This window comes from Leptodactylus fuscus, chromosome 7 (genome assembly GCF_031893055.1).
Source record: "Leptodactylus fuscus isolate aLepFus1 chromosome 7, aLepFus1.hap2, whole genome shotgun sequence".
NCBI lineage: Eukaryota > Metazoa > Chordata > Amphibia > Anura > Leptodactylidae > Leptodactylus > Leptodactylus fuscus.
In genome coordinates this window covers 138,776,533-138,800,013 of record NC_134271.1, presented here as the reverse complement: position 1 = coordinate 138,800,013, position 23,481 = coordinate 138,776,533, and the positions used below count along the sequence as shown (strand labels likewise).

General features: G+C 43.3%; 2 protein-coding genes across 2 annotated transcripts in view; one reads left to right on the top strand and one right to left on the bottom strand.

Moving 5' to 3' along the window:
- Positions 1-4,159: 4,159 nt before the first annotated feature.
- LOC142212995 (uncharacterized) lies at positions 4,160-14,667 on the top strand. The gene is made up of 5 exons (XM_075281139.1): positions 4,160-4,249; positions 5,837-5,944; positions 8,785-8,925; positions 9,597-9,722; positions 14,061-14,667. Exons 1-5 carry the CDS (start codon positions 4,198-4,200, stop codon positions 14,258-14,260), a joined length of 627 nt encoding a protein of 208 aa, XP_075137240.1. The 5' UTR covers positions 4,160-4,197; the 3' UTR covers positions 14,261-14,667.
- A 2,137-nt stretch (positions 14,668-16,804) lies between these two features.
- LOC142212994 (sodium/potassium/calcium exchanger 5-like) overlaps positions 16,805-23,481 on the bottom strand; it is a 10,489-nt gene continuing 3,812 nt past the window's right edge. The window contains exons 5-9 of the mRNA XM_075281138.1: positions 22,239-22,339; positions 21,823-22,106; positions 21,305-21,511; positions 17,496-17,597; positions 16,805-17,127 (exon numbers count right to left, since the gene is read on the bottom strand). Of these exons, the coding sequence (XP_075137239.1) occupies positions 16,805-17,127; positions 17,496-17,597; positions 21,305-21,511; positions 21,823-22,106; positions 22,239-22,339 (1,017 nt within the window). The remainder of the gene's footprint in view (positions 17,128-17,495; positions 17,598-21,304; positions 21,512-21,822; positions 22,107-22,238; positions 22,340-23,481) is intronic.

Here is a 23,481-nt window from a genome sequence, read left to right as displayed (position 1 = left end):
TCGGTTACTCGACCCCACTCGGTCACCTTTTGGTCCTTGTGGGGAAGAGTTTGGTCAGGAACCTCCCTCCCCTTTAGGGGAAGGGTGCGTTTTTTGGCAAGCATCCTGGGCACGTTTTTTTTAGTGTGACACCCACACTTTTTTCGTGCACTTGGTGTTTTTGATTGGCACAGACGGAGACCTTCGAAAAAAAAAAAAAAATGTACATGGAGAGTCACCCCACTTGCACCCAACATCCATATTGACTACAATTAAAACCAGACACACCCTTCACCAGTGGCAGTTTTGGGTGTGGCTCCTATTCTACTCAATGGGATCTGCACACAATACTTTGGTTCCGGCGGTATACCTGGTATGTGGCTTCCATGGGCCACGTGAAAACCACATGGTCAAAAACGTCATCGCAAAATAATGTCAAATTCCGATTAACTTTTTCACCAAGTGTCGAAAAATGATTATACCCATATACCAAGTATCTACCCTTCTTATTAATGATCAGTGTGTGAGTGGCAGTGTTACAGGATTTTGCACTTATGTGACCCCGGATAGCATTGTGGTTGGCCCTCGGCCTGAATTCTGCTGGAGGGAATTGGAGGCCATAACCTTTAGCCTCACTACGTTGGCCTTTTTCATCAATTTTAAGAAAATTTGATCCCATTTTCTGTGATTTTTGCTACTACTACTTGCCCCAAGTAGCCACGCTAGAATGTCACTGGTCCGGCATATGTCCGTTAAGACGATGCTCCGAGCAGTATGATCCGGCCGGCCATGTATGTTCTTATAAAATCTGTATTGTAGGGGTCAGAGCTCAAATACTTCTCAGAATCCTTATTCAGCAGGTATTTTCAGGAATTTAGAAGCTCTCAAAATTTATTTTTTTGTGGTGCCAATTTCAGAGACTCTTTTCATTGATGTAAGGGCTCATTTTTTGCTTGATGGATTATTTTTCAATGGCAATATTTTTGCACCATAATAGATCAACCTATCATTGATAAAACATACACCAAATATAAGACACCAAGCCCTAACTTCTTTTTTTTATGGCGATGTAGCCGTATGTAGGCTTTTTTTTTTTTGCTGGATGAGTTGTATTTTTAATAGTCACAGTAAACACAGATGTGGAGCTGAAACAATGTGAGTGCAGGAACTTCCTAAGGGATGTCAGCTTCCTGTATAAAACCAAAAAATGTCCTGAAGCTTCTTAAGAATTATACAAAGGCAAACACTGTCAGATATTGGCTCCGAAGATATGCTCAGCTTGACACTCACATTGGAATAAAAAGAGAGGCTGGTATATACAAATGTGTATTTAACGGACTTTGGGTGCATTTCAGGGCGGAACGGGGTAGAGCCTACTGCAGCAACCCAGTGGACACTGCGAAATCATATACTGTGTGTTGTTACTGCATAGTGCTGTTTGTGTTACTGTATATATACACTCACCGGCCACTTTATTAGGTACACCTGTCCAACTGCTCGTTAACACTTAATTTCTAATCAGCCAATCACATGGCGGCAACTCCGTGCATTTAGGCATGTAGACATGGTCAAGACAATCTCCTGCAGTTCAAACCGAGCATCAGTATGGGGAAGAAAGGTGATTTGAGTGCCTTTGAACGTGGCATGGTTGTTGGTGCCAGAAGGGCTGGTCTGAGTATTTCAGAAACTGCTGATCTACTGGGATTTTCACGCACAACCATCTCGAGGGTTTACAGAGAATGGTCCGAAAAAGAAAAAAACATCCAGTGAGCGGCAGTTCTGTGGGCGGAAATGCGTTGTTGATGCCAGAGGTCAGAGGAGAATGGCCAGACTGGTTCGAGCTGATAGAAAGGCAACAGTGACTCAAATAGCCACCCGTTACAACCAAGGTAGCCAGAAGAGCATCTCTGAACGCACAGTACGTCCAACTTTGAGGCTACAGATGGGCTACAGCAGCAGAAGACCACACCGGGTGCCACTCCTTTCAGCTAAGAACAGGAAACTGAGGCTACAATTTGCACAAGCTCATCGAAATTGGACAATTGAAGATTGGAAAAACGTTGCCTGGTCTGATGAGTCTCGATTTCTGCTGCGACATTCGGATGGTAGGGTCAGAATTTGGCGTCAACAACATGAAAGCATGGATCCATCCTGCCTTGTATCGGTAACGGTTCAGGCTGGTGGTGGTGGTGTCATGGTGTGGGGAATATTTTCTTGGCACTCTTTGGGCCCCTTGGTACCAATTGAGCATCGTTGCAACGCCAAAGCCTACCTGAGTATTGTTGCTGACCATGTCCATCCCTTTATGACCACAATGTACCCAACATCTGATGGCTACTTTCAGCAGGATAATGCAATGCCATGTCATAAAGCTGGAATCATCTCAGACTGGTTTCTTGAACATGACAATGAGTTCACTGTACTCCAATGGCCTCCACAGTCACCAGATCTCAATCCAATAGAGGAGCATCTTTGGGATGTGGTGGAACGGGAGATTCGCATCATGGATGTGCAGCCGACAAATCTGCGGCAACTGTGTGATGCCATCATGTCAATATGGACCAAAATCTCTGAGGAATGCTTCCAGCACCTTGTTGAATCTATGCCACGAAGAATTGAGGCAGTTCTGAAGGCAAAAGGGGGTCCAACCCGTTACTAGCATGGTGTACCTAATAAAGTGGCCAGTGAGTGTAGTTTGCTTATAATATTGTCACCTTGAATGGTCTGATGCACTTTATAAAGAGGATTGAGCAATGGTCCATCCAGCAAGTTCTGGAGTGTGGGTGAAGACCCTGAGTCTACCTCCGGCTTCCATAATGGAAGGATGTGTGATCAGAGCTGGTAACAAGAACATGGAGAGGGAATAGAGAGCTGCCGAAATCCAAGAAAGACGTTTTGGAGTTAGAAAAGTGTCTTATTGTGGACTCTGAGGAGAAGTGTAAGTATCCAAGGCCTCAGAGCATTGACCCTTCCAAACCTTGAGATGGATATGGCATCCTGGAGAAACTGGAACCTGCTAAGCAGCAGATAGAGAGTAATTCAAGGTGCATGCTGCTGGGCTGTCTACCCTCCCAAGCTCACCCCATCATAGTGGATCTATTTTGTAAGAGCTGTACCCCCATTATCTTGTTGTGGGTTGCTTTACTGCACCATCTTGCCTGTAAAGTTATGTGTGATCTGATTCCTGCAACCCCAAGACTCCTGAGTCTCATTTCCTGCACCAACATCATGGACACTCCAACCTCCATCTGGAAGGCTGAAGAATATTAGGACTTACCTCGGGAAGTACTACCATCACTACCAGGAACACCCAGGCCCCCTTAGCTCTGCAACAGCCAAGGAGGTGAACTGGAGAAGTTGGTTGCATCATCTAGCCATGTTTCTATGGCTGCTGTCAAACTAGATTTCATGGACCATCCCCATTCTGCTTAAAATATCATTTGGATTTTTTGGATTTTGCAAAAAAAAATCTAAAAATTTTGCACCAAATGTCACTTGTGATTCCATTGTTGTCAGATACGGTGGTCAACGAAAAAGCAAAGTGATGGGCCTGATGTAAAATCTTCCATATACAGGATAAATCTTGCGCATTAGAATAAAATTGGCGAAAGAGTCTCGATAAATTCCACCCTTCGTGTTGCAATTCTTCGCTATTTTCTAGATTTCGCCTTGTTTTCAGTGGACAGGAAAGTTCATTGTTTTCTGACCTAGTTCACACAGCTGCAGGTAAGACTAACCAGCCTGCCATTCAGGACACGGGAGAGATTCAGCTCACAAGACTTCGTCTACACTGATACATTGTAGCAAACTTCAGCTGTGTGATCAGAACCAAGACGATGACCATGTCCGTTTTCAACAGCAAGCGCAAATGTTGAAAATGGTGAGAACTTGAAACACAAAGTGTATTAGAAAGTTACAGACTTTTACGTAAGTGCGAACACCACCCCCCTTTAATTTCGTTGAATCCCACCCCTATAGACGGAACTGTTTACTTTTATAACCTTAAGATTCCTGGCTGCTCCTCCAGAAGTAGAAGAAACTTTCCAGACTGTGATGGGAGTCTTTGGACTTTTCTTTATGGAAATTTTTACAGTGGCGATATTGTTGGCTTTTCGCAGAAGGCCAGTACATGGTAATGTCAGCAGGGGGCGTCACTTGTGACCCCTCCCAATAGGTTGTCCTAGTCGTGCAGCACATCACCGTGTCTTAGTAGTAACCATGATCTCAGTGCTGCTACCTCTCTGGGTTCTCCTTCACCTTCTCACTCCTGGTAAGGGACTGTCTACAGCTTTCTTTTCCTATACGTTGTATCTTTACTGTCGGGTATTTTTGAGTTTTTGCTGATGTTGAAGTTTTTTGAGTCCGTGTTTTCTGGAACTGGACGTCTCATTCACTTTTTATATGAAACAGAAGATTCCTGGCGCTCACAGAGAACTTTCCCCGGAGGCCCCTCTAGGTCGCCGCTACAAAAACAACATAAGCTCACTGATCATATCCTCAGGTTTAGTTTTTTTTATGAGTTTTACGGGGTTTTTTTTCATTATTTGCCCCGTGACATTTAGATGCACTGGAAGGAAGATAGTGTATAGCACTGCTCATCCTGAGCTCTCTGGTTCAGGTATTGAATGGCAATACACAACAGCCTAATGTCTATACAGCTTACCTGAAACTCATAGGTGGGCAGTAGAAGTATGGATGGGACAGAATGGATATTATATGTCAGACCATTCCGTAGTGTCTGACAGTCCTTCTTCCATACATTGTTATTGGAGGAATAATGTAAGGACAGATAGATGTTTACCTGTTATTCTAACATACTGTATGTGGTTGCTTTTACACAGACAGAGCAGTAGAAGAAAGGGGATAGATAGACAGATAGATAGATAGATAGATAGATAGATAGATAGATAGATAGGAGATAGATAGATAGATAGATAGATAGATGATAGATAGATAGATAGATAGATAGATAGATAGATAGATAGATAGGAGATAGATAGATAGATAGATAGATAGATGATAGATAGATAGATAGATAGATAGATAGATAGATAGATAGGAGATAGATAGATAGATAGATAGATAGATAGATAGGAGATAGATAGATAGGAGATAGATAGATAGATAGATAGATAGATAAATAGATATGAGATAGATAGATAGATAGATAGATAGATAGATAGATAGATAGGAGATAGATAGATAGATAGATAGATAGATACATAGATACATAGATAGATAGATAGATAGATAGATAGATAGATAGATATTAGATAGATAGATAGATAGATAGATAGATAGGAGATGGATAGATAGATAGATAGATAGATAGATAGATAGATAGATAGGAGATAGATAGATAGGAGATGGATAGATAGATAGATAGATAGATAGATAGGAGATAGATAGATAGATAGATAGATAGATAGATAGATAGATAGATAGATAGGAGATAGATAGATAGGAGATAGATAGATAGATAGATAGATAGATAGATAGATAGATATTAGAGTATATTAGAGATAGTAGATATATAGAGTCCCCAAGCAGACTTCCCGAACAGAATACCGAATGTACAATAGATGTGAACCGGGCCTAATAAGTAGGAAAAAAGAGAGGAAGTGTAAAAATAAGGCCCTATGACAATATGACGGAGCGTGTAATACAGCGATGTGCACGAGCCTAGTATACAGGACTGATCCGTGTGGTATGGCTGGAATATTAATGTTACCAATTATTTCCAAATTTCTGTACTGTGACAGGAGACTTGAGGGGTCTTGGGCCCAGTTGGGACATCACACTTTGCTACCCCTACAAGCGAACAACAACATAAATCTCCATTATTGATATTTTGTAGGTGACTCTCTGAAATGTGTGGAATGCTTCAACGTCACCGGCCATTACTGCACTGGACCAACCAAGGACTGTGATGTCGGGATCTGTATGTCCGGACTCATCTCATTCGGTAGGTCGGCCACAAAGCCATGTTACTGCTCCAAGTGGTATGGACCATTACTGGGTCGTACTGTAACTCTATGGAGTTTTCTGCACTTCCATGGGATGCCATAGATTTATATGGAGGTGATTTTTATGGCCTCCATGTAGAGGACACTCCTATATTTATCTGATGACACATTATTTCCGACCACCAATATCCTCACCTAAATTTCTGGTTGACTGGTGTGAAAGTGTTATATACATCATATGGTCTCGGTATGGAAGACCATATGGAAGTTATCAGAACTTACATGGTACCCATATAGAATATCACACGAAAATATACAATTAAAACCGGTATAGTTTTTTTACTATGTGGTCATGTCCACGACACCATATATCCATGCCCTGCAATGTTATGGCAGAGATATCCTCCAATGATAATGGTTGACCAATTAGAAAATCTAGATATGACAAAAAGAGCTGGACAAAACTAGACAATCTAGATATGCCACAAAGATCTGGACCCAACTAGGCAATCTAGATATGACAAAAAGAGCTGGACAAAACTAGACAATCTAGATATGCCACAAAGGACTGGACAAAACTAGACAATCTAGATATGCCACAAAGGACTGGACAAAACTAGACAATCTAGATATGCCACAAAGGACTGGACAAAACTAGACAATGTAGATATGCCACAAAGGTCTGGACCCAACTAGACAATCTAGATATGCCACAAAGGACTGGACCCAACTAGACAATCTAGATATGCCACAGAGAGCTGGACAAAACTAGACAATCTAGATATGCCACAAAGGTGTGGACCCAACTAGACAATCTAGATATGCCACAAAGGACTGGACCCAACTAGACAATCTAGATATGACACAAAGGTCTGGACTCAACTAGACAATCTAGATATGCCACAGAGAGCTGGACAAAACTAGACAATCTAGATATGCCACAAAGGTCTGGACCCAACTAGACAACCTAGATATGCCACAAAGGACTGGACCCAACTAGACAATCTAGATATGACAAAAAGAGCTGGACAAAACTAGACAATCTAGATATGCCACAGAAAGCTGGACCCAACTAGACAATCTAAATATGAGAAAAAGATCTGGACAAAACTAGACAATCTAGATATGCCACAAAGGTCTGGATCCAACTAGACAATCTAGATATGCCACAGAAAGCTGGACCCAACTAGACAATCTAGATATACCATAAACGACTGGACTCAACTAGACAATCTAGATATGCCACAAAGGTCTGGACAAAACTAGACAATCTAGATATGCCATAAAGGTCTGGCCCAACTAGTCAATCTAGATATGTCAAAAAAAGCTGGACCCAACTAGACAATATGGTTATGCCATAAACAACTGGACTCAACTAGATAATCTAGATATGCAACAGAAAACTGGACCCAACTAGAGAATCTAGATATGCCACAAAGGACTGGACCTAACTAGACAATCTAGATATGCCACAGAAAGCTGGACCCAACTAGATAATCTAGATATGCCATAAATGACTGGACTCAACTAGACAATCTAGATATGCCACAAAGGTCTGGACCCAACTAGACAATCTAGATATGCCACAGAAAGCTGGGCCCAACTAGACAATCTAGATATGACACAAAGGTCTATACCCAACTAGACAATCTAGATATGCCACAATGGTCTGGCCTAGGCGTTTGCTTGTATCACCTATTTATTTTGATGTATAGTGGCTGCTCACGGGCGGTTTATTGCATGGAAGGGAGAAGACGAAGTTTCAAACCGAAACCTCTTCCCAATTGCCTCACAATAACTGAAGGCCTTATTCTGGTGTCCATACACCTTAGAGTGTTGACGATTGAACCCAGTGATTTCAGCAGGACCCAATCCAATGTGTATGGGGACCCCAAATGCCCCAACTTAGGGACCTGCATCTATCTGACTATTTTTCTGTCTCATATTATTGGACAAGATAACACAGGATGCTGTTTTGTCTGATATTTTGGACTCCATCTACAATGGAACCAACTAACAGAACCCCATGGTGTGAACACAGCCATACAATGTACAAGCAACAGTAAACTGTAGTACCAGACACATTAGGGACCCGCTGAGGTTCCTTGGTCATGTCTATATTGTGCAGCCTTGTACTTCATGCATCATGTTCAGGCAGTCTGTTATATAGACATACAACTTCCTGTGGCTACATGTATTCCAATGGTGGTCACCCAGACAGGAAGTGACGCGGTTTCTAAGCATCCAGAACGGAAATACCCTGCAGAATACATAACATGGATGGGGGCTGCATGAAGAGAAAAAATATGGCCGCCAAACATAGTCTGAAAGAGGATCATCGGGGACTACTTAGTCTGGATCCTCAGTGACGTGACCTGGCGTAGGTCACCCATTGGGGGTGAGTATCCTGAGATACACTTTGGTTAAGGTTTAACCAGTCAGATAAAGTTATATAACACTCTATTAGAAGATAATCTGAGATCTATTGCTCAGGAGACTCAAGAAAATGGTAACGGACTTGGCTGCCCTTTAACCCATTCACTGCCAAAGACGTTGCACCCGTCCCAGAAGTCACCGTCTATGTCACAGGTAGGGCTCAGCCTGGTAAAGGGTTAATCCTTCGATTTGGAAAAAGCCAAAGTCGTGTGTGTACAGAGGCATAACATGACATGATATGAGGGATGATATTTTCTGGCAACTGATCCTTCGAAGAAGAAGAAGACAACCAGAAACCACGTTGCTTAAAATGGCTGATTGATTTAGACTAGTGCTTGGCAATCATAGTGGGTAGGCCTAGGACTAGATGACTTATATTGGTCTCGCCTATGTCTAAATACAGGAGAAAACGCCCTCTTTGGACGCGCATGCGCACCCAGTGCGGCGACATGTGGGGTATCTGGGAGCATCACCTCGACGCAACGGGCTATGCTGTCCACATCTTGCTGCAAAACCAATGGCTGTACTCCAGACGACCTCAAGTGTATGTATATGTTATATTCTGTTCTTATATACTAGGTCAGGCCTTATGTATACGTCAGAGCCATACGTGAGGAGCCTATATATGTCTGCATGACCAGGAAAATTATCTTAGGGTGCGTTCACACGATGTAACGTGCCGCGGGATATGGCACGTATACGGCGTGTGAGAGTTTGCTCGCCGTAAACGCTCCCATTGATTTCAATGCGTATACGATCCTAACTCCCATTGAAATCAATGGGAGCGTTTACTGCGCGTAAACTCTCACACGCCATATACATGCCATATCACGCGGCACGTTACATCATGTGAACTCCCCCTTACTCAGACTAGATATACCTTAAAGGGAATCTGAGGCATACAGGCGACAGGGCTCCATAGACTTCTATGTATGTTATGACCTCATTCAACTAATACATTAGGCCTTAAAGGGGTTGTTAAATAGCTTATCAAAGTGAATGGGACTGAACTACAGCATTGCCATGTGACCGATGGACATGATGTCACTTCCAGAGAAGAAGATAGCAGCCATGTTTTTTAATCCTGGATAACCACTTTGAAGATTAGGAAAACATGGCTGCTTTCTGCCAAAAAAAGAGTGCCAGGAATGATACCCTCTTTGAATCCATCTTTGGGTATTTACTACGTTTTGTAAGCCATCATTTCCCTTCCAGTGCCACCTGCCAACCCACTGAAGAATGGTGTGATCTGCCAAACGTGCCCGCCATCATCGCCAAACCGATGTGATATTGAATGCACGGGAGATGAGAAGAATTGCGCTAGCGTGGCGCTAACCACGAGTAAGTAACGTACAAAAACAAGAAAAAACAGTCAAAGTCTATGTAAAGCCAAGGCCCCACATTGCAGAAACGCAGCTGTTTTTGTTGCAGATTTTGCTGCAGTTTTTTGAGCCAAAGCCAACAATGGCTACAGAAAGAATGGAAAATATATAGGAAGTTCTTATACTTCTCCCTTCTGACCAAACCAGTCCTGATTTAGGCTCAAAAAACCGCAACCAAATCTGCAACAAAAAAAAGCTGCGTTTCCGCAACGTGGGGCCTCAGCCTTATTCTGTATTAGGGAGTTGTCTTCAGCAATTTCTTACAATATTCCTATTATAATTTCCATTACAAGTGGGGTCAGTCATTGTGATATAGATGGAGCCTTCACCAAAGGCTGTACAAGCAACTTAGAAAAGCAAAAAAAAAAAATTCTAAAATTTATTACAAAGAAAATGTCATATTTATTTCATACATTACAATATATCGCTTATACAATGTGATGATGAAATCTGGAGCTTCCCTCTAAACTGACCAAGACTACTGTGAGGTGTCAGTGCAGCAGTGGGAGAATATCAGAGATAACAGCAGGTCAGAATAATATAACTGATTTTATCTTCTGTACTTTGGGACTATTCAGTCTGTACCTTCTGTCCCCGTCCCAGAACATTTGTCCCTTGTCAGACAGTTCAAAGGTCCACAGTGTGTACATGTACGTACCTGGGAAGAGGAGCCGCAAGATGTCAGAGGGGAAAATGTTACACTGGGAAAATTTAGAAAAGTGATAGACGATAGATAAATGTACATAGATAGATAGATAGATAGATAGATAGATAGATAGATAGATAGGAGATAGATAGATAGATAGATAGATAGATAGATAGATAGATAGATAGATGATACATAGGAGATAGATAGATAGATAGATAGATAGATAGATAGATAGATAGATAGGAGATAGATAGATAGATAGATAGATAGATAGATAGATAGGAGATAGATAGATAGATAGATAGATAGATAGATAGATAGAATATTAGATAGATAATTAGATAGATAGATAGATAGATAGATAGATAGATGATACATATGAGATAGATAGATAGATAGATAGATAGGAGATACATAGGAGATAGATACAGTCCTATGAAAAAGTTTGGGCACCCCTATTAATCTTAATCATTTTTAGTTCTAAATATTTTGGTGTTTGCAACAGCCATTTCAGTTTGATATATCTAATAACTGATGGACACAGTAATATTTCAGGATTGAAATGAGGTTTATTGTACTAACAGAAAATGCGCAATATGCATTAAACCAAAATTTGACTGGTGCAAAAGTATGGGCACCTCAACAGAAAAGTGACATTAATATTTAGTACATCCTCCTTTTGCAAAGATAACAGCCTCTAGTCGCCTCCTGTAGCTTTTAATCAGTTCCTGGATCCTGGATGAAGGTATTTTGGACCATTTCTTTCTACAAAACACTTCAAGTTCAGTTAAGTTTGATGGTCGCCGAACATGGACAGCCCGCTCTCAAATGATCTGAAAACAAAGATTGTTCAACATAGTTGTTCAGGGGAAGGATACAAAACGTTGTCTCAGAGATTTAACCTGTCAGTTTCCACTGTGAGGAACATAGTAAGGAAATGGAAGACCACAGGGACAGTTCTTGTTAAGCCCAGAAGTGGCAGGCCAAGAAAAATATCAGAAAGGCAGAGAAGAAGAATGGTGAGAACAGTCAAGGACCATCCACAGACCACCTCCAAAGAGCTGCAGCATCATCTTGCTGCAGATGGTGTTGTAGCAGTCAGTAGTAGCCCCTATTGTCTTAACAGTGGTGTTTTGCTGCCATCTACTGGTGTGAAGAAATATAGCCTGGGACTGTACTACTGTGAGACAATAATCACCCTGTTCTGTTTGGTAAATGGTGCGGTCCAGAGGAAGTGACGTGAGCAGGAAGCACAGAGCAGCGTGGTGTGGATCCAGAGTGTGTGCTGTGAGGACCTGTGAGAGGCCATTGCTGCTGTAGGCCATAGTAGAAGGCCTGAAACACTGCAGAGACTGACTGGAGAAAGCGGCAGTGTTGTGGAGATTGTTCTGGAGACTAAAGCCGGACTGTGCCTTGGACTTTGTTCAGACCTTCACCCAAGACAGAAGCAAGACAGAGTCTGCTGAGTTCCTGGACAGGCCTGCATCGAGGGAGCACCACAGAGAGCTGAGAGACTGTATAAACCCGGTACCGTACAAGTATCTCAGGGACAGCTAGGGACAGTTTATAGCGTGCGTTATCCTCATACTGTTATATGTAACTTAGTTTCTTTTGTTTATTCCTTCCCATTTTCCATAAGTAAATTGTGTTATATACCTGCCAGTGTGCGTCTGTCTCCTAGTCGCGGATCCTTGTTACCTGCTGGCCCGGACTTACAGTGTCACTGTGCATCGGTCAACAATACAGCGCACTTTGCACAAGGAGAAGCTGTATGGGAGAGTGATGAGAAAGAAGCCGTTTCTGCACGCACGCCACAAATAGAGTTGCCTGAGGTATGAAAAAGCACATTTGGACAAGGCAGCTTCATTTTGGAAACAAAGATTGAGTTGTTTGGTTATAAAAAAAAGGCGTTATGCATGGCGTCCAAAAAGAAACAGCATTCCAAGAAAAACACTTGCTACCCACTGTAAAATTTGGTGGAGGTTCCATCATGCTTTGGGGCTGTGTGGCCAATGCCGGCATCGGGAATCTTGTTAAAGTTGAGAGTTGCATGGATTCCACTCAGTATCAGCAGATTCTTGAGAATAATGTTCAAGAATCAGTGACGAAGTTGAAGTTACGCCGGGGATGGATATTTCAGCAAGACAATGATCCAAAACACTGCTCCAAATCCTCAGGCATTCATGCAGAGGAACAATGACAATGTTCTGGAATGGCCATCCCAGTCCCCAGACCTGAATATCATTGAACATCTGTGGGATGATTTGAAGCGGGCTGTCCATGCTCGGCGACCATCTAACTTAACTGAACTTGAATTGTTTTGTAAAGAGGAATGGTCCAAAATACCTTCATCCAGGATCCAGGAACTGATTAAAAGCTACAGGAAGCGACTAGAGGCTGTTATCTTTGCAAAAGGAGGATCTACTAAATATTAATGTCACTTTTCTGTTGAGGTGCCCATACTTTTGCACCGGTCATATTTTGGTTTAATGCATATTGCACATTTTCTGTTAGTACAATAAACCTCATTTCAATCCTGAAATATTACTGTGTCCATCAGTTATTAGATATATCAAACTGAAATGGCTGCTGCAAACACCAAAATATTTAGAGCTAAAAATGATTAAGATTAATAGGGGTGCCCAAACTTTTTCATAGGACTGTAGATAGATATAGATAGACAGATATTAGATAGATAGATAGATAGATAGATAGACGATAGATAGATAGATAGATAGATAGATAGATAGACAGACAGATATGATATAGATAGATAGATAGATAGATAGAAGATAGATACATAGATAGATAGAATATTAGATAGATAGATAGATAGATAGATCATTAGATAGATAGATAGAATATTAGATAGATAGATAGATAGATAGATAGATACATAGATAGATAGATAGATAGATAGATGATACATATGAGATAGATAGATAGATAGATAGATATGATATAGATAGATAGATAGATAGATAGATAGATAGATAGATAGATAGATAGGAGATAGATAGATAGATAGACAGATATGATATAGATAGGAGATAGATAGATAGATATGATATAGATAGATAGATAGATAGATAGATAGATAGATAGATAGATAGGAGATAGATAGGAGATAGATAGATAGACAGATATGATATAGATAGGAGATAGATAGATATGATATAGATAGATAGATAGATAGATAGATATGATATAGATAGATAGATAGATAGATAGATAGATAGATAGATAGATAGGAGATAGATAGATAGATAGATAGATATGATATAGATAGATAGATAGATAGATAGATAGATAGATAGATAGATAGGAGATAGATAGATAGATAGATAGATATGAGATAGATAGATAGATAGATAGATAGATAGATAGATATGATATAGATAGATAGATAGATAGATAGATAGATAGGAGATAGATAGAATATTAGATATATAAATACTAAAGTTCCTGACGTTACCATGACTGTTGCTCCTCCATACTCTACCATACACTGATGCAGTTGTACCTCTCCTGCGAGCTCCTATAGATCTGTATACTGTGTATATGGCAGTACTATGGGGTGCACTGTATGTGATATATTTTAATATACAATACATGACATTGTCACTGATAGAGTCTCTTCCCTTCCAGGTGGACCAGGCCTTGGTATTAAACTCCAAGGTTGTGCAACTGATTCAATCTGCAATTTTGGAAACCTTACATTTGACGTTTCCGGAGTGGTGATGAGTTTGGGCATTGTTTGTAGTAGCGCCTCCCCTGTTCTCCTCCAGTACTGCTCCTTCTTTGTGACCTTGGGATTTGCCATATTCACAACAAAGCTTTTCTCCTAAGATGTACTGCCGTATGTACAGAGACTCTCCATTGGAGCGTAGGGTAATGGGCTGACAATTGCTGGGGTTATATGGTTTTCTGTACCGGGTCTGTCACCAGAGTTACCCTTTAATTCCGGAGTGCATATATATCTAGCAAAATTGGGTGCACACAGTACATGACCCAGAATGGGAGTAAGGGGGCACTGCCTTCATATACGTTATGCTTCTGGAGCCTGGTTTGCTTCTTCTGGATGTGTAGACTAATGGGTTGCAGACTTTTTTTGGGTCCATAAAGGGTCTGCCTGGGGATGAACCCAAGTTCTATTCACTCCATCTAATTTTACTGTCATTGAAATATTGCACAAACCTGTCTGGTCAATTGCTGCAGCTATATGCTATGGAAATGTTAAGTTGTATATGTTGTATAAAACTTTTAGATCCTAGGCTTTCTTTCTGATTTATTACCCAATGTGCCTTAAAGGGAGTCTGTCACCAGAACCCAACATATAAAAGTCAACCCTGCAGATAGATAGGTTACATTCACCAGAACCAGCATATCACCCCAGCCCTGCAGATAGATAGGTTACATTCACCAGAACCAGCATATCACCCCAGCCCTGCAGATAGATAGGTTACATTCACCAGAACCAGCATATCACCCCAGCCCTGCAGATAGATGGGTTACTGTCACCAGAACCAGCATATCACCCCAGCCCTGCAGATAGATAGGTTACATTCACCAGAACCAGCATATCACCCCAGCCCTGCAGATAGATAGGTTACTGTCACCAGAACCAGCATATCACCCCAGCCCTGCAGATAGATAGGTTAGTGTCACCAGAACCAGCATATCACCCCAGCCCTGCAGATAGATAGGTTACTGTCACCAGACCCAGCATATCACCCCAGCCCTGCAGATAGATAGGTTAGTGTCACCAGAACCAGCATATCACCCCAGCCCTGCAGATAGATAGGTTACTGTCACCAGACCCAGCATATCACCCCAGCCCTGCAGATAGATAGGTTAGTGTCACCAGAACCAGCATATCACCCCAGCCCTGCAGATAGATAGGTTACTGTCACCAGATCCAGCATATCACCCCAGCCCTGCAGATAGATAGGTTAGTGTCACCAGAACCAGCGTATCACCCCAGCCCTGCAGATAGATAGGTTAGTATCCCCAGTACCAGCGTATCACCCCAGCCCTGCAGATAGATAGGTTAGTGTCACCAGAGCCAATATATCATCCCAGCCCTGCAGATAGATAGGTTAGTGTCACCAGAGCCAATATATCATCCCAGCCCTGCAGATAGATAGGTTAGTGTCACCACTACCCAGCATATCACCCCAGCCCTGCAGATAGATAGGTTAGTGTCACCAGAACCAGCGTATCACCCCAGCCCTGCAGATAGATAGGTTAGTGTCACCAGAACCAGCATATCACCCCAGCCCTGCAGATAGATAGGTTACTGTCACCAGAACCAGCATATCACCCCAGCCCTGCAGATAGATAGGTTACAGTCACCAGACCCAGCATATCACCCCAGCCCTGCAGATAGATAGGTTACTGTCACCAGACCCAGCATATCACCCCAGCCCTGCAGATAGATAGGTTAGTATCCCCAGTACCAGCGTATCACCCCAGCCCTGCAGATAGATAGGTTAGTGTCACCAGAGCCAATATATCACCCCAGCCCTGCAGATAGATAGGTTAGTATCCCCAGTACCAGCGTATCACCCCAGCCCTGCAGATAGATAGGTTAGTGTCACCAGAGCCAATATATCATCCCAGCCCTGCAGATAGATAGGTTAGTGTCACCAGAGCCAATATATCATCCCAGCCCTGCAGATAGATAGGTTAGTATCCCCAGTACCAGCGTATCACCCCAGCCCTGCAGATAGATAGGTTAGTGTCACCAGAGCCAATATATCATCCCAGCCCTGCAGATAGATAGGTTAGTGTCACCAGAGCCAATATATCATCCCAGCCCTGCAGATAGATAGGTTAGTGTCACCACTACCCAGCATATCACCCCAGCCCTGCAGATAGATAGGTTAGTGTCACCAGAACCAGCATATCACCCCAGCCCTGCAGATAGATGGGATAGTTAATACAAGTTAAGCAATGGGATATCTGTAAGGGTGACATTAAACACTACAACTTGTCCCACAAAAAACAAGCCCTCTCATAGATGCATTGACATAGCGCTTTAGAAGGATGAAGGCTGCGCTGTGATTGGTTGCTCTGGGCAAGTATGAAAGTTTCTTTCAGGCTGAGGCCCCACGTTGTGGAGACGCAACTTTTTTTGTTACAGATTTTGCTGCGGTTTTTGAACCTAAGCCAGGAGTGGATTGAGCAGGAGGGAGAACTATAAAAACTTCCTATATAGTTCCCATTCCATGCATATCCACTTCTATGGGGCACTGCTGGAGTTGATCGTCTTTCTAACTGGGTGCAGAGCGTTGCGTTGTCTAAGGATGTGGGTCATCAATATTTTTGTTTTTCCTTCTTCTTTGACATCAGGGTATCAATGATAAAACATAAGTGAGGTGTAGGATTTATTAGTCCCTACAGGGACGGACAGTCATGCTTCCTATAATTCCTAGTTCATACAAAATGGACAACGTTGCAAAAACCAGGTACATGACGAGACAGATGACACCCAACTTCTTATCGAGCTTCCACCCATTTACATGTATGGCCACAAATATGAAGACAATAGAGAAGAGCAGAGAGATGGTGGTGTACGTCAGGCCCGAGCTGTTCACTTCTACGGGCGATGACCGGTCTACGAAAACGGTCTTAATAAACCAGGGGAGTCCCAAACAAAGCATGTCAAAGACGTTAGAGCCCACAATGTTGGACATGGCCATGTCGCCCTTCCCTGGAAAAACAAGATAGGTAAGAATTTTAGTTCACCCAAAAATTTCTTCTAGATGAATACGGATTAGAGTCCAGTGCCATGTTAGGTCAAGTGGTTGGACCCTTGTAGATGGGCCATCGATATTAGAAACTGGACAACCCCTTTAAGATGTTACCAAATCTATCCAATGCTTATATTGACCTGCGGTGAAGTTTTTAAAGTCCATAGCACATTGAGTTATTTTACATGTTCATTTCAGATTGTAAGGGGTTAAATTACGTTTGCGGAAAGACCCCCAGTGAGACTCTATGTGCTGGATATGCACCAATTATGGAACCATCTATGTGGCGGCCCCCCATATACACAAAGTACATAAGACTGGTACTCACCTTCCTTTGCCACAATCACGCTGGCGACCGTGTCCGGTATACTTGTTCCTGCCGCTAGTAGGGTCAGGCCCATTACAGTGTCGGGAATGTTCAGCGTTTCACCTGCAAGTAGAGGATGAAAGGGTTGGAAATGTAAAATTAAAATCTAGAGCGGGTCCAAAATATGTCCTATGGGACGATTAAGTGATGATTTGTAGAAGGTGCACGGACGCCATCAGGACCATCAGGTGGGGAAGCAATTCCAAAAAGTTGAGAGTCCGGCACCATCAGATAAATTCCCTTTGTTTCTCTACCATAAAAGCAGCAGGAGCGATATTTAAGGGGGTGTAGAGGGCGGAGTCGCACCTGGTCCCAGGAGCCTTAGGGGTTAATAAGGTGTCTGAAGAGACCAGTACTATAAACAACACCTTATAGATGGAGGATAGGATAGAGTTTGCACTGGGGTCCAGAAGCTTCATGTTACGGGAGCCGATATCATCCCCGAATCAGTGGCAGATTCCATCCTGAATCCTGAATTGTAGCAAAAAATTTTGAAAAAGTTTGCCTCCTGCTTGATTTTGCTGCAGATTTTGCTGGTCCGGAGCCCCTGCCGATTAGGCCCATTCAACTGGGCCCAAACAGTAGAGGAAAACCGCACTGGAATGCTGATGCCCCAAAGCAATCCCATGGCCGATTATGGTAGCGGAAAATGGTAGGGATTTCTCTTCATTTTCTGCCATGTGAACTTAGCCTTAGGGCTAGTTCACATGGGGGGCGGTGGGTCGGATTTTGGCTGCCCCCTTCGGAGTCGGCTCAAATGAATGGGCCTACTCCGGAGGTTGCTGCCGCCAGGTGGACACTGCAACTCAACGAGCCGCGGAATCCACCTGAAGAAAGGGCAGCTCGCTTCTTTTTTCCGCTAGCGGTCTCCATAGACCACCATTGTGAGGGGCAGACTATGACGTGGAGTACACACCACGATCTGCGCCCTCTGTGCCCTTGTGAACAGGATCAGGGCAAAAAGAGTTTTTTGGTGCTGATTTTGACGCTGAATCCACCTCAAAATCAGTCTACTAAAAAAAGCCTCCCAATATATCTCAATTGGGAGGCTTTTTTTGGAGGTTGATTTTGAGACGAATTCAGCATCAACATCAGCGCCAAAAAACTCTGTGTGTATTGACCCTTAGGGGTCCGCCTCAAAATCCAGACCAAAAAGACGGCTCCCATTGATTTCAATAGAAATAGATCAGGTGTTTTTTCCGGGAGTGGGTTTGTTCCGGCTCCCGGAAAAAGAAGCAAAGTGCTCATTCTTTCAAGGCGTTTTGCCTCGCGATTCGGCCTGAAGACACTCCCTCCTCCTTACTAGGCCCTTTCATTGGGCCTAATCCGGAGCGGAGTGCACGACTGGATGCCGGTTCAGTGCGGCCTCCGCCTCAGGTTCCGGTCCAAAAAACTCAGTGTGAACTTACCCTGAGAGGAATTTGGCACTGAATTTGCCAAGCAGAAAAGTTCTGCTTCAGGAATTTGAAGCAGATTCTGCTTGACAAAAACCAACAAGGATTTTGATGCTGAATTTGAAGCTGATTTTGACAGAGAATTTGGAGAATGGTGCCACTGTATTTTACCTTTATTGGCCTGGCACGAATTCCAAATTGGGCGCCAACAGAAAAAGTTAATTTTCGGCCACCCATTCATTTCAATGGCACTTCTCAGGCAGAATGCTTATTATTCTGCTAGCTGAAAAAAAATCAGCTAGCAGAAAAAAATCTGCTACTACCTCCCATTGAAAAGTATAGGAAGTAGATTTTAGGTGGAATTTGCAGAGGATTCCAAGCCAAAATCTGGGTCAAATTCAGTGCCAAATTTCTATGTGCGAACTTACCCTTAGGCTGAGGCCCCACGTTGCAGAAACGCAACTTCTTTTGTTTGAGCCAAACCTAGGAGTGGCTAAAAAAGAAATGGGAAATATATAGGAAGTTCTTACACTTCTGTCTTCTGCTCAATCCACTCCTGACTTTGGCTCAAAAAAAAAACGCCACAAAATCTGCAACAAAAATAGCTGCGTTTCCGCAACGTGGGGCTTTAGCCTTAAAGAGGTTTTCTGGGCTGATGACCCTTCTGGGATCAGATTGGCAACTGATACACACAGAATGAAGCAGGAAGCAGACAGCGCCGTTCTTTGTGTAGTGGCCGAACTATGTCACTGAGGGTTAGTGCCCATTCAAGTAAATGTGCAGTATCTGGTCTGGCCACTACATAGTGAACAGAGATTGACTCCAGCTATAGGTTCCCCGTATCCGAGTAGAGTGTAACCAGATTTTTTCCTATATACCGGCTTCTAGTTTTAGTCCTGCAGTGTTTCCCCTAGGCGGCCATTTTCAGGGCCCTGCACCCTCTCTCATTCAGTAACACAGAATTCAGTTTCTTATACGTCGGGACAAATATTATTCCTAGAACAAATGTAAGGCTTCCATGTGAGTAACCATCTTGTTATAGCCCTACGGAGTCTCTCCATAAAAACCTCATGTCATGTGACAGCCCTGTATTTTATCCATTCGCCTTTTGATGTAATGGCATGTGACGCTAATCCCCGGGCTAAACACCAAGGAGCAGGGTCTCCTGAAGAATGTCAGCTATGTGGCTCTCGGAGAATCACGTGTCCTGGGATATTAGTCAATATAAAAGGCCGGAGGGGACATCACCAGATTTAAAGGGAACCTGACGTGGAAATAGTGGTGAAATCTGCAGGCATCAGAGTGATATATAGGTTGGTGGGAAAATATTCAGTATAACATGTCATTGATCCAGTGATTTCTCTGCTCTCTCTATGTCATGGGGTCCAGGAGGCGGCCGATCAGTGATTGACGGCTATCTCTGTATGTATAGTCATAGGGGAGGCGGCCAATCACTGTAAGGACCGCCCACTGGACTTCTCACTATAGAAAGAGCAGAGATTTCCCTGGATACATGTCAGGTTATATTGCCATGATGCCCACAGACTCTACTGAATTATTAATGCAACACATTCCCTTTAAGTTACTGTTCAGACAGTTAAGAGATGTACAGATGTAGCAAAGTTTATCTTGACACTGACAGCAGAGACAAGCATGGACCTGAGGGAACTGGGCAAGATGAGTATTAGTTTGTGCATTATACTGTGGGGGCCACATCAATGGAGACATTAGGGCTAGTTCACAAGGGGCATGAGGGAGCGGATTATGGCGCTGAATCCACGTCATAATTCGCCCCTTCACATAGAGGTCTATGTAGACCACCAGGCTACCTTTTTCCATGAGCAGCATGTTGCCGCTCACAGAAAAAAGAAACGAGCTGTCCTTTCTTGAGATGAACTCCACGGCTGATTCGGCCCCGGCGTCCGCCTCGGGGCAGCACCCTCTGGCCTAGGCCCATTCATTTGAGCCTACTCCGGAGGGGGAAGCCGTGACTGTCAGAAGCCGCGACATGCGCATTTTGGCCTGGGAGTGACACGGCTCCCCTTCCCCTGCACTGGTCGCTGTATCTGAAGTCACTCATGGAATCTGTACTTTGGTGTCCGTACACAGATACAACCACAGCCCAATGAAGTCTATGGAGAGGAGAAGGAGTAGACAGAGAGCTCCCAGATAACAGACGTCCATAGCCCGAAAATCAGGGACTGATCTCCCTACAGAACTGGATAATATTTCTCTTCATAACCCAGTCTGACTTAGGTTTTTAGCATGTTCCTTATTCAAATCATGATCCCAAATTCCAAATTTGTTTCATAATCTTCCATTATTTGTGTTGTACATGTAAACCATACCAAACATTGAGTACAAAGATTCACCTACCTACTATTGTCACCATCCAAACCAAAATGTAGGTCACTCCAGAAATCCAAACTGCTGACATAAGGAAGGTCAGAATGAACCAATTCTTCCACCACCGTCTTCTGCAGTCAGGTACAGTCAGGTAGAGCAATGTAAGGAGGGGCAACGACAAAACCCACAGGATTCTTTTGAAGTCCTCCTTGGGCATCGTGAACACACTCGGAGGGTCTGACAAAACCATAAAAGACATAGGCGATGAACAATAAGACACAGAACATATTAAAAGTGACAGGATAGACCATAGCAATGACAGAAGCCCCGCCCCTGAGGAACCACAGTGTTCCCGCCCATGCATCAACACTAAAAGGGCTTATATCTTTGGAATGGCTGAACAGATTTGGATAAACAAAGCAGAAAACTGCTCAGGGTGATGCTGAGAGGATGTGTGGGCCATTACAACCCGGTGACAAGTCCTCTGTAAATGTTTTCTATAGGATTAACAAAGTCAGGTGTGATATGCACCTACTACCTGTACTCACCATCTGAGATTTCATTAAGCCCATGCAAGCTTATGGATAGGTGAGAATAATCTGAATCGTCCTGGAAGATACCACTATCGGATCGGGAGTGACGGCGCGCCACCCGCAGGCTCTCTTCTTTCCATCCAATTAATGGCTGCTGCTCATTGTTGTCTTCCAGAGCTTCAGCGACACACGTACAGCAAGGACTAAACCTCCTGACCATATACTGACTAATCCTAAAGTCAAAGCACAGCAGTGCAATGTAGAGGCCGTATATGAGGAGCAGTGAGGCCGATTCATACCTGAGATGAAAGAGGACAAGCGTTAATATATATCTATATATACGGATTGGGATACTGCTCGACCACATGGGTCACTACACAAGCCATGGCTACACTGTGAGACTATAGGGACACATGTGACAAGTTACTCACCAGTAAATGTTATTATCAAATGTTATGCCAATGACTGCTCCGACGCTGACCGCATATGCAACACAGTCACGGAATAAGGGCCAACACGTCAACCTACAGATCTGTAAAGGAAGGAACATGGAAGATGGAGTCTTATATCAATAACACAACTCGTCCTTGCCTTATATCTTATATCTTTATTATAGCTCTGTACACGAGCCATGTATTCAGAATTAAAACCCAAGAACAGAATTGGAGATAAGGTAGGTTTTTCCCAAAGATTTCTTGGAGAGGAATAGAAATAAGACCTCATTGGGAGAAAATTCCTCTTATTTGTAGTCCTTACCCAGAATCCTTAGCAGGGCATTTATGGTCTAATATGTCCCTGTACCAGTCTCTCCCTAATAAGAAACATTACTCTTCTGACCCAAAGATTTCCACCATGCAAGGGACATACACAGCGGGCACCGCTCTCCCGAATGATGATACAGTAGAGCGGTGATCTGTAACCAATGAGTGCCTACATCGGTAGTGATAGATGCATCCAATGGTTGTGGCAGGCCCAGGCATGGGTGGTGAGTACAAGTCTCCATACTCCGCTCCCAGGATTCCCTGCTCCATCGGTAGTGATAGATGCATCCAATGGTTGCGGCAGGACCCAGGCATGGGTGGTGAGTACAAGTCTCCATACTCCGCTTCTAGGACTCCCGATCTTTCTGTGTGCTGGTGTTGCTCTGATCTAGGTGCCAGGATCAGCCACGGAGTCCAAGGAGCGGTAATCTTACTGATCACTATAGTGTGTGGGACCTGGGGACATTATGCTACGTGGGGGCACGTAAGGGACACCATAGTGTGTGTGAGGAACTCCCACCAAAATACATGTCTCCCACCACGGTATGAGGACAACCCACAGAATAAGCGCTTGCCCAAATGTGTTACGTTCCTCCAGGACACCTCATCTACAAAATTCTACGTACGCCGCTGCTAATATGACTCCTTTAGTATTTCCTTATCCAGACAGTCCCTCTAGTCCCTGATAGAGCTGAGCTGGTGTGTAGGATCCATGCACTTGGCTTTGAATGTGACCTAAGAGAAGAATTTAACAGATCTGCCATGTAAACCCTTAAAGGGGTTGTGTAGGACTTCAGTTATTGATGCAGTTAGCTAGAAGTAGATCCAGCAAAAACTAAGAGACCAGAGCATCTTAAAGGAGTTTTCTGGCTCCAAATCGATTTTTCATACTAACCCCCCCCCCCCTTCATTC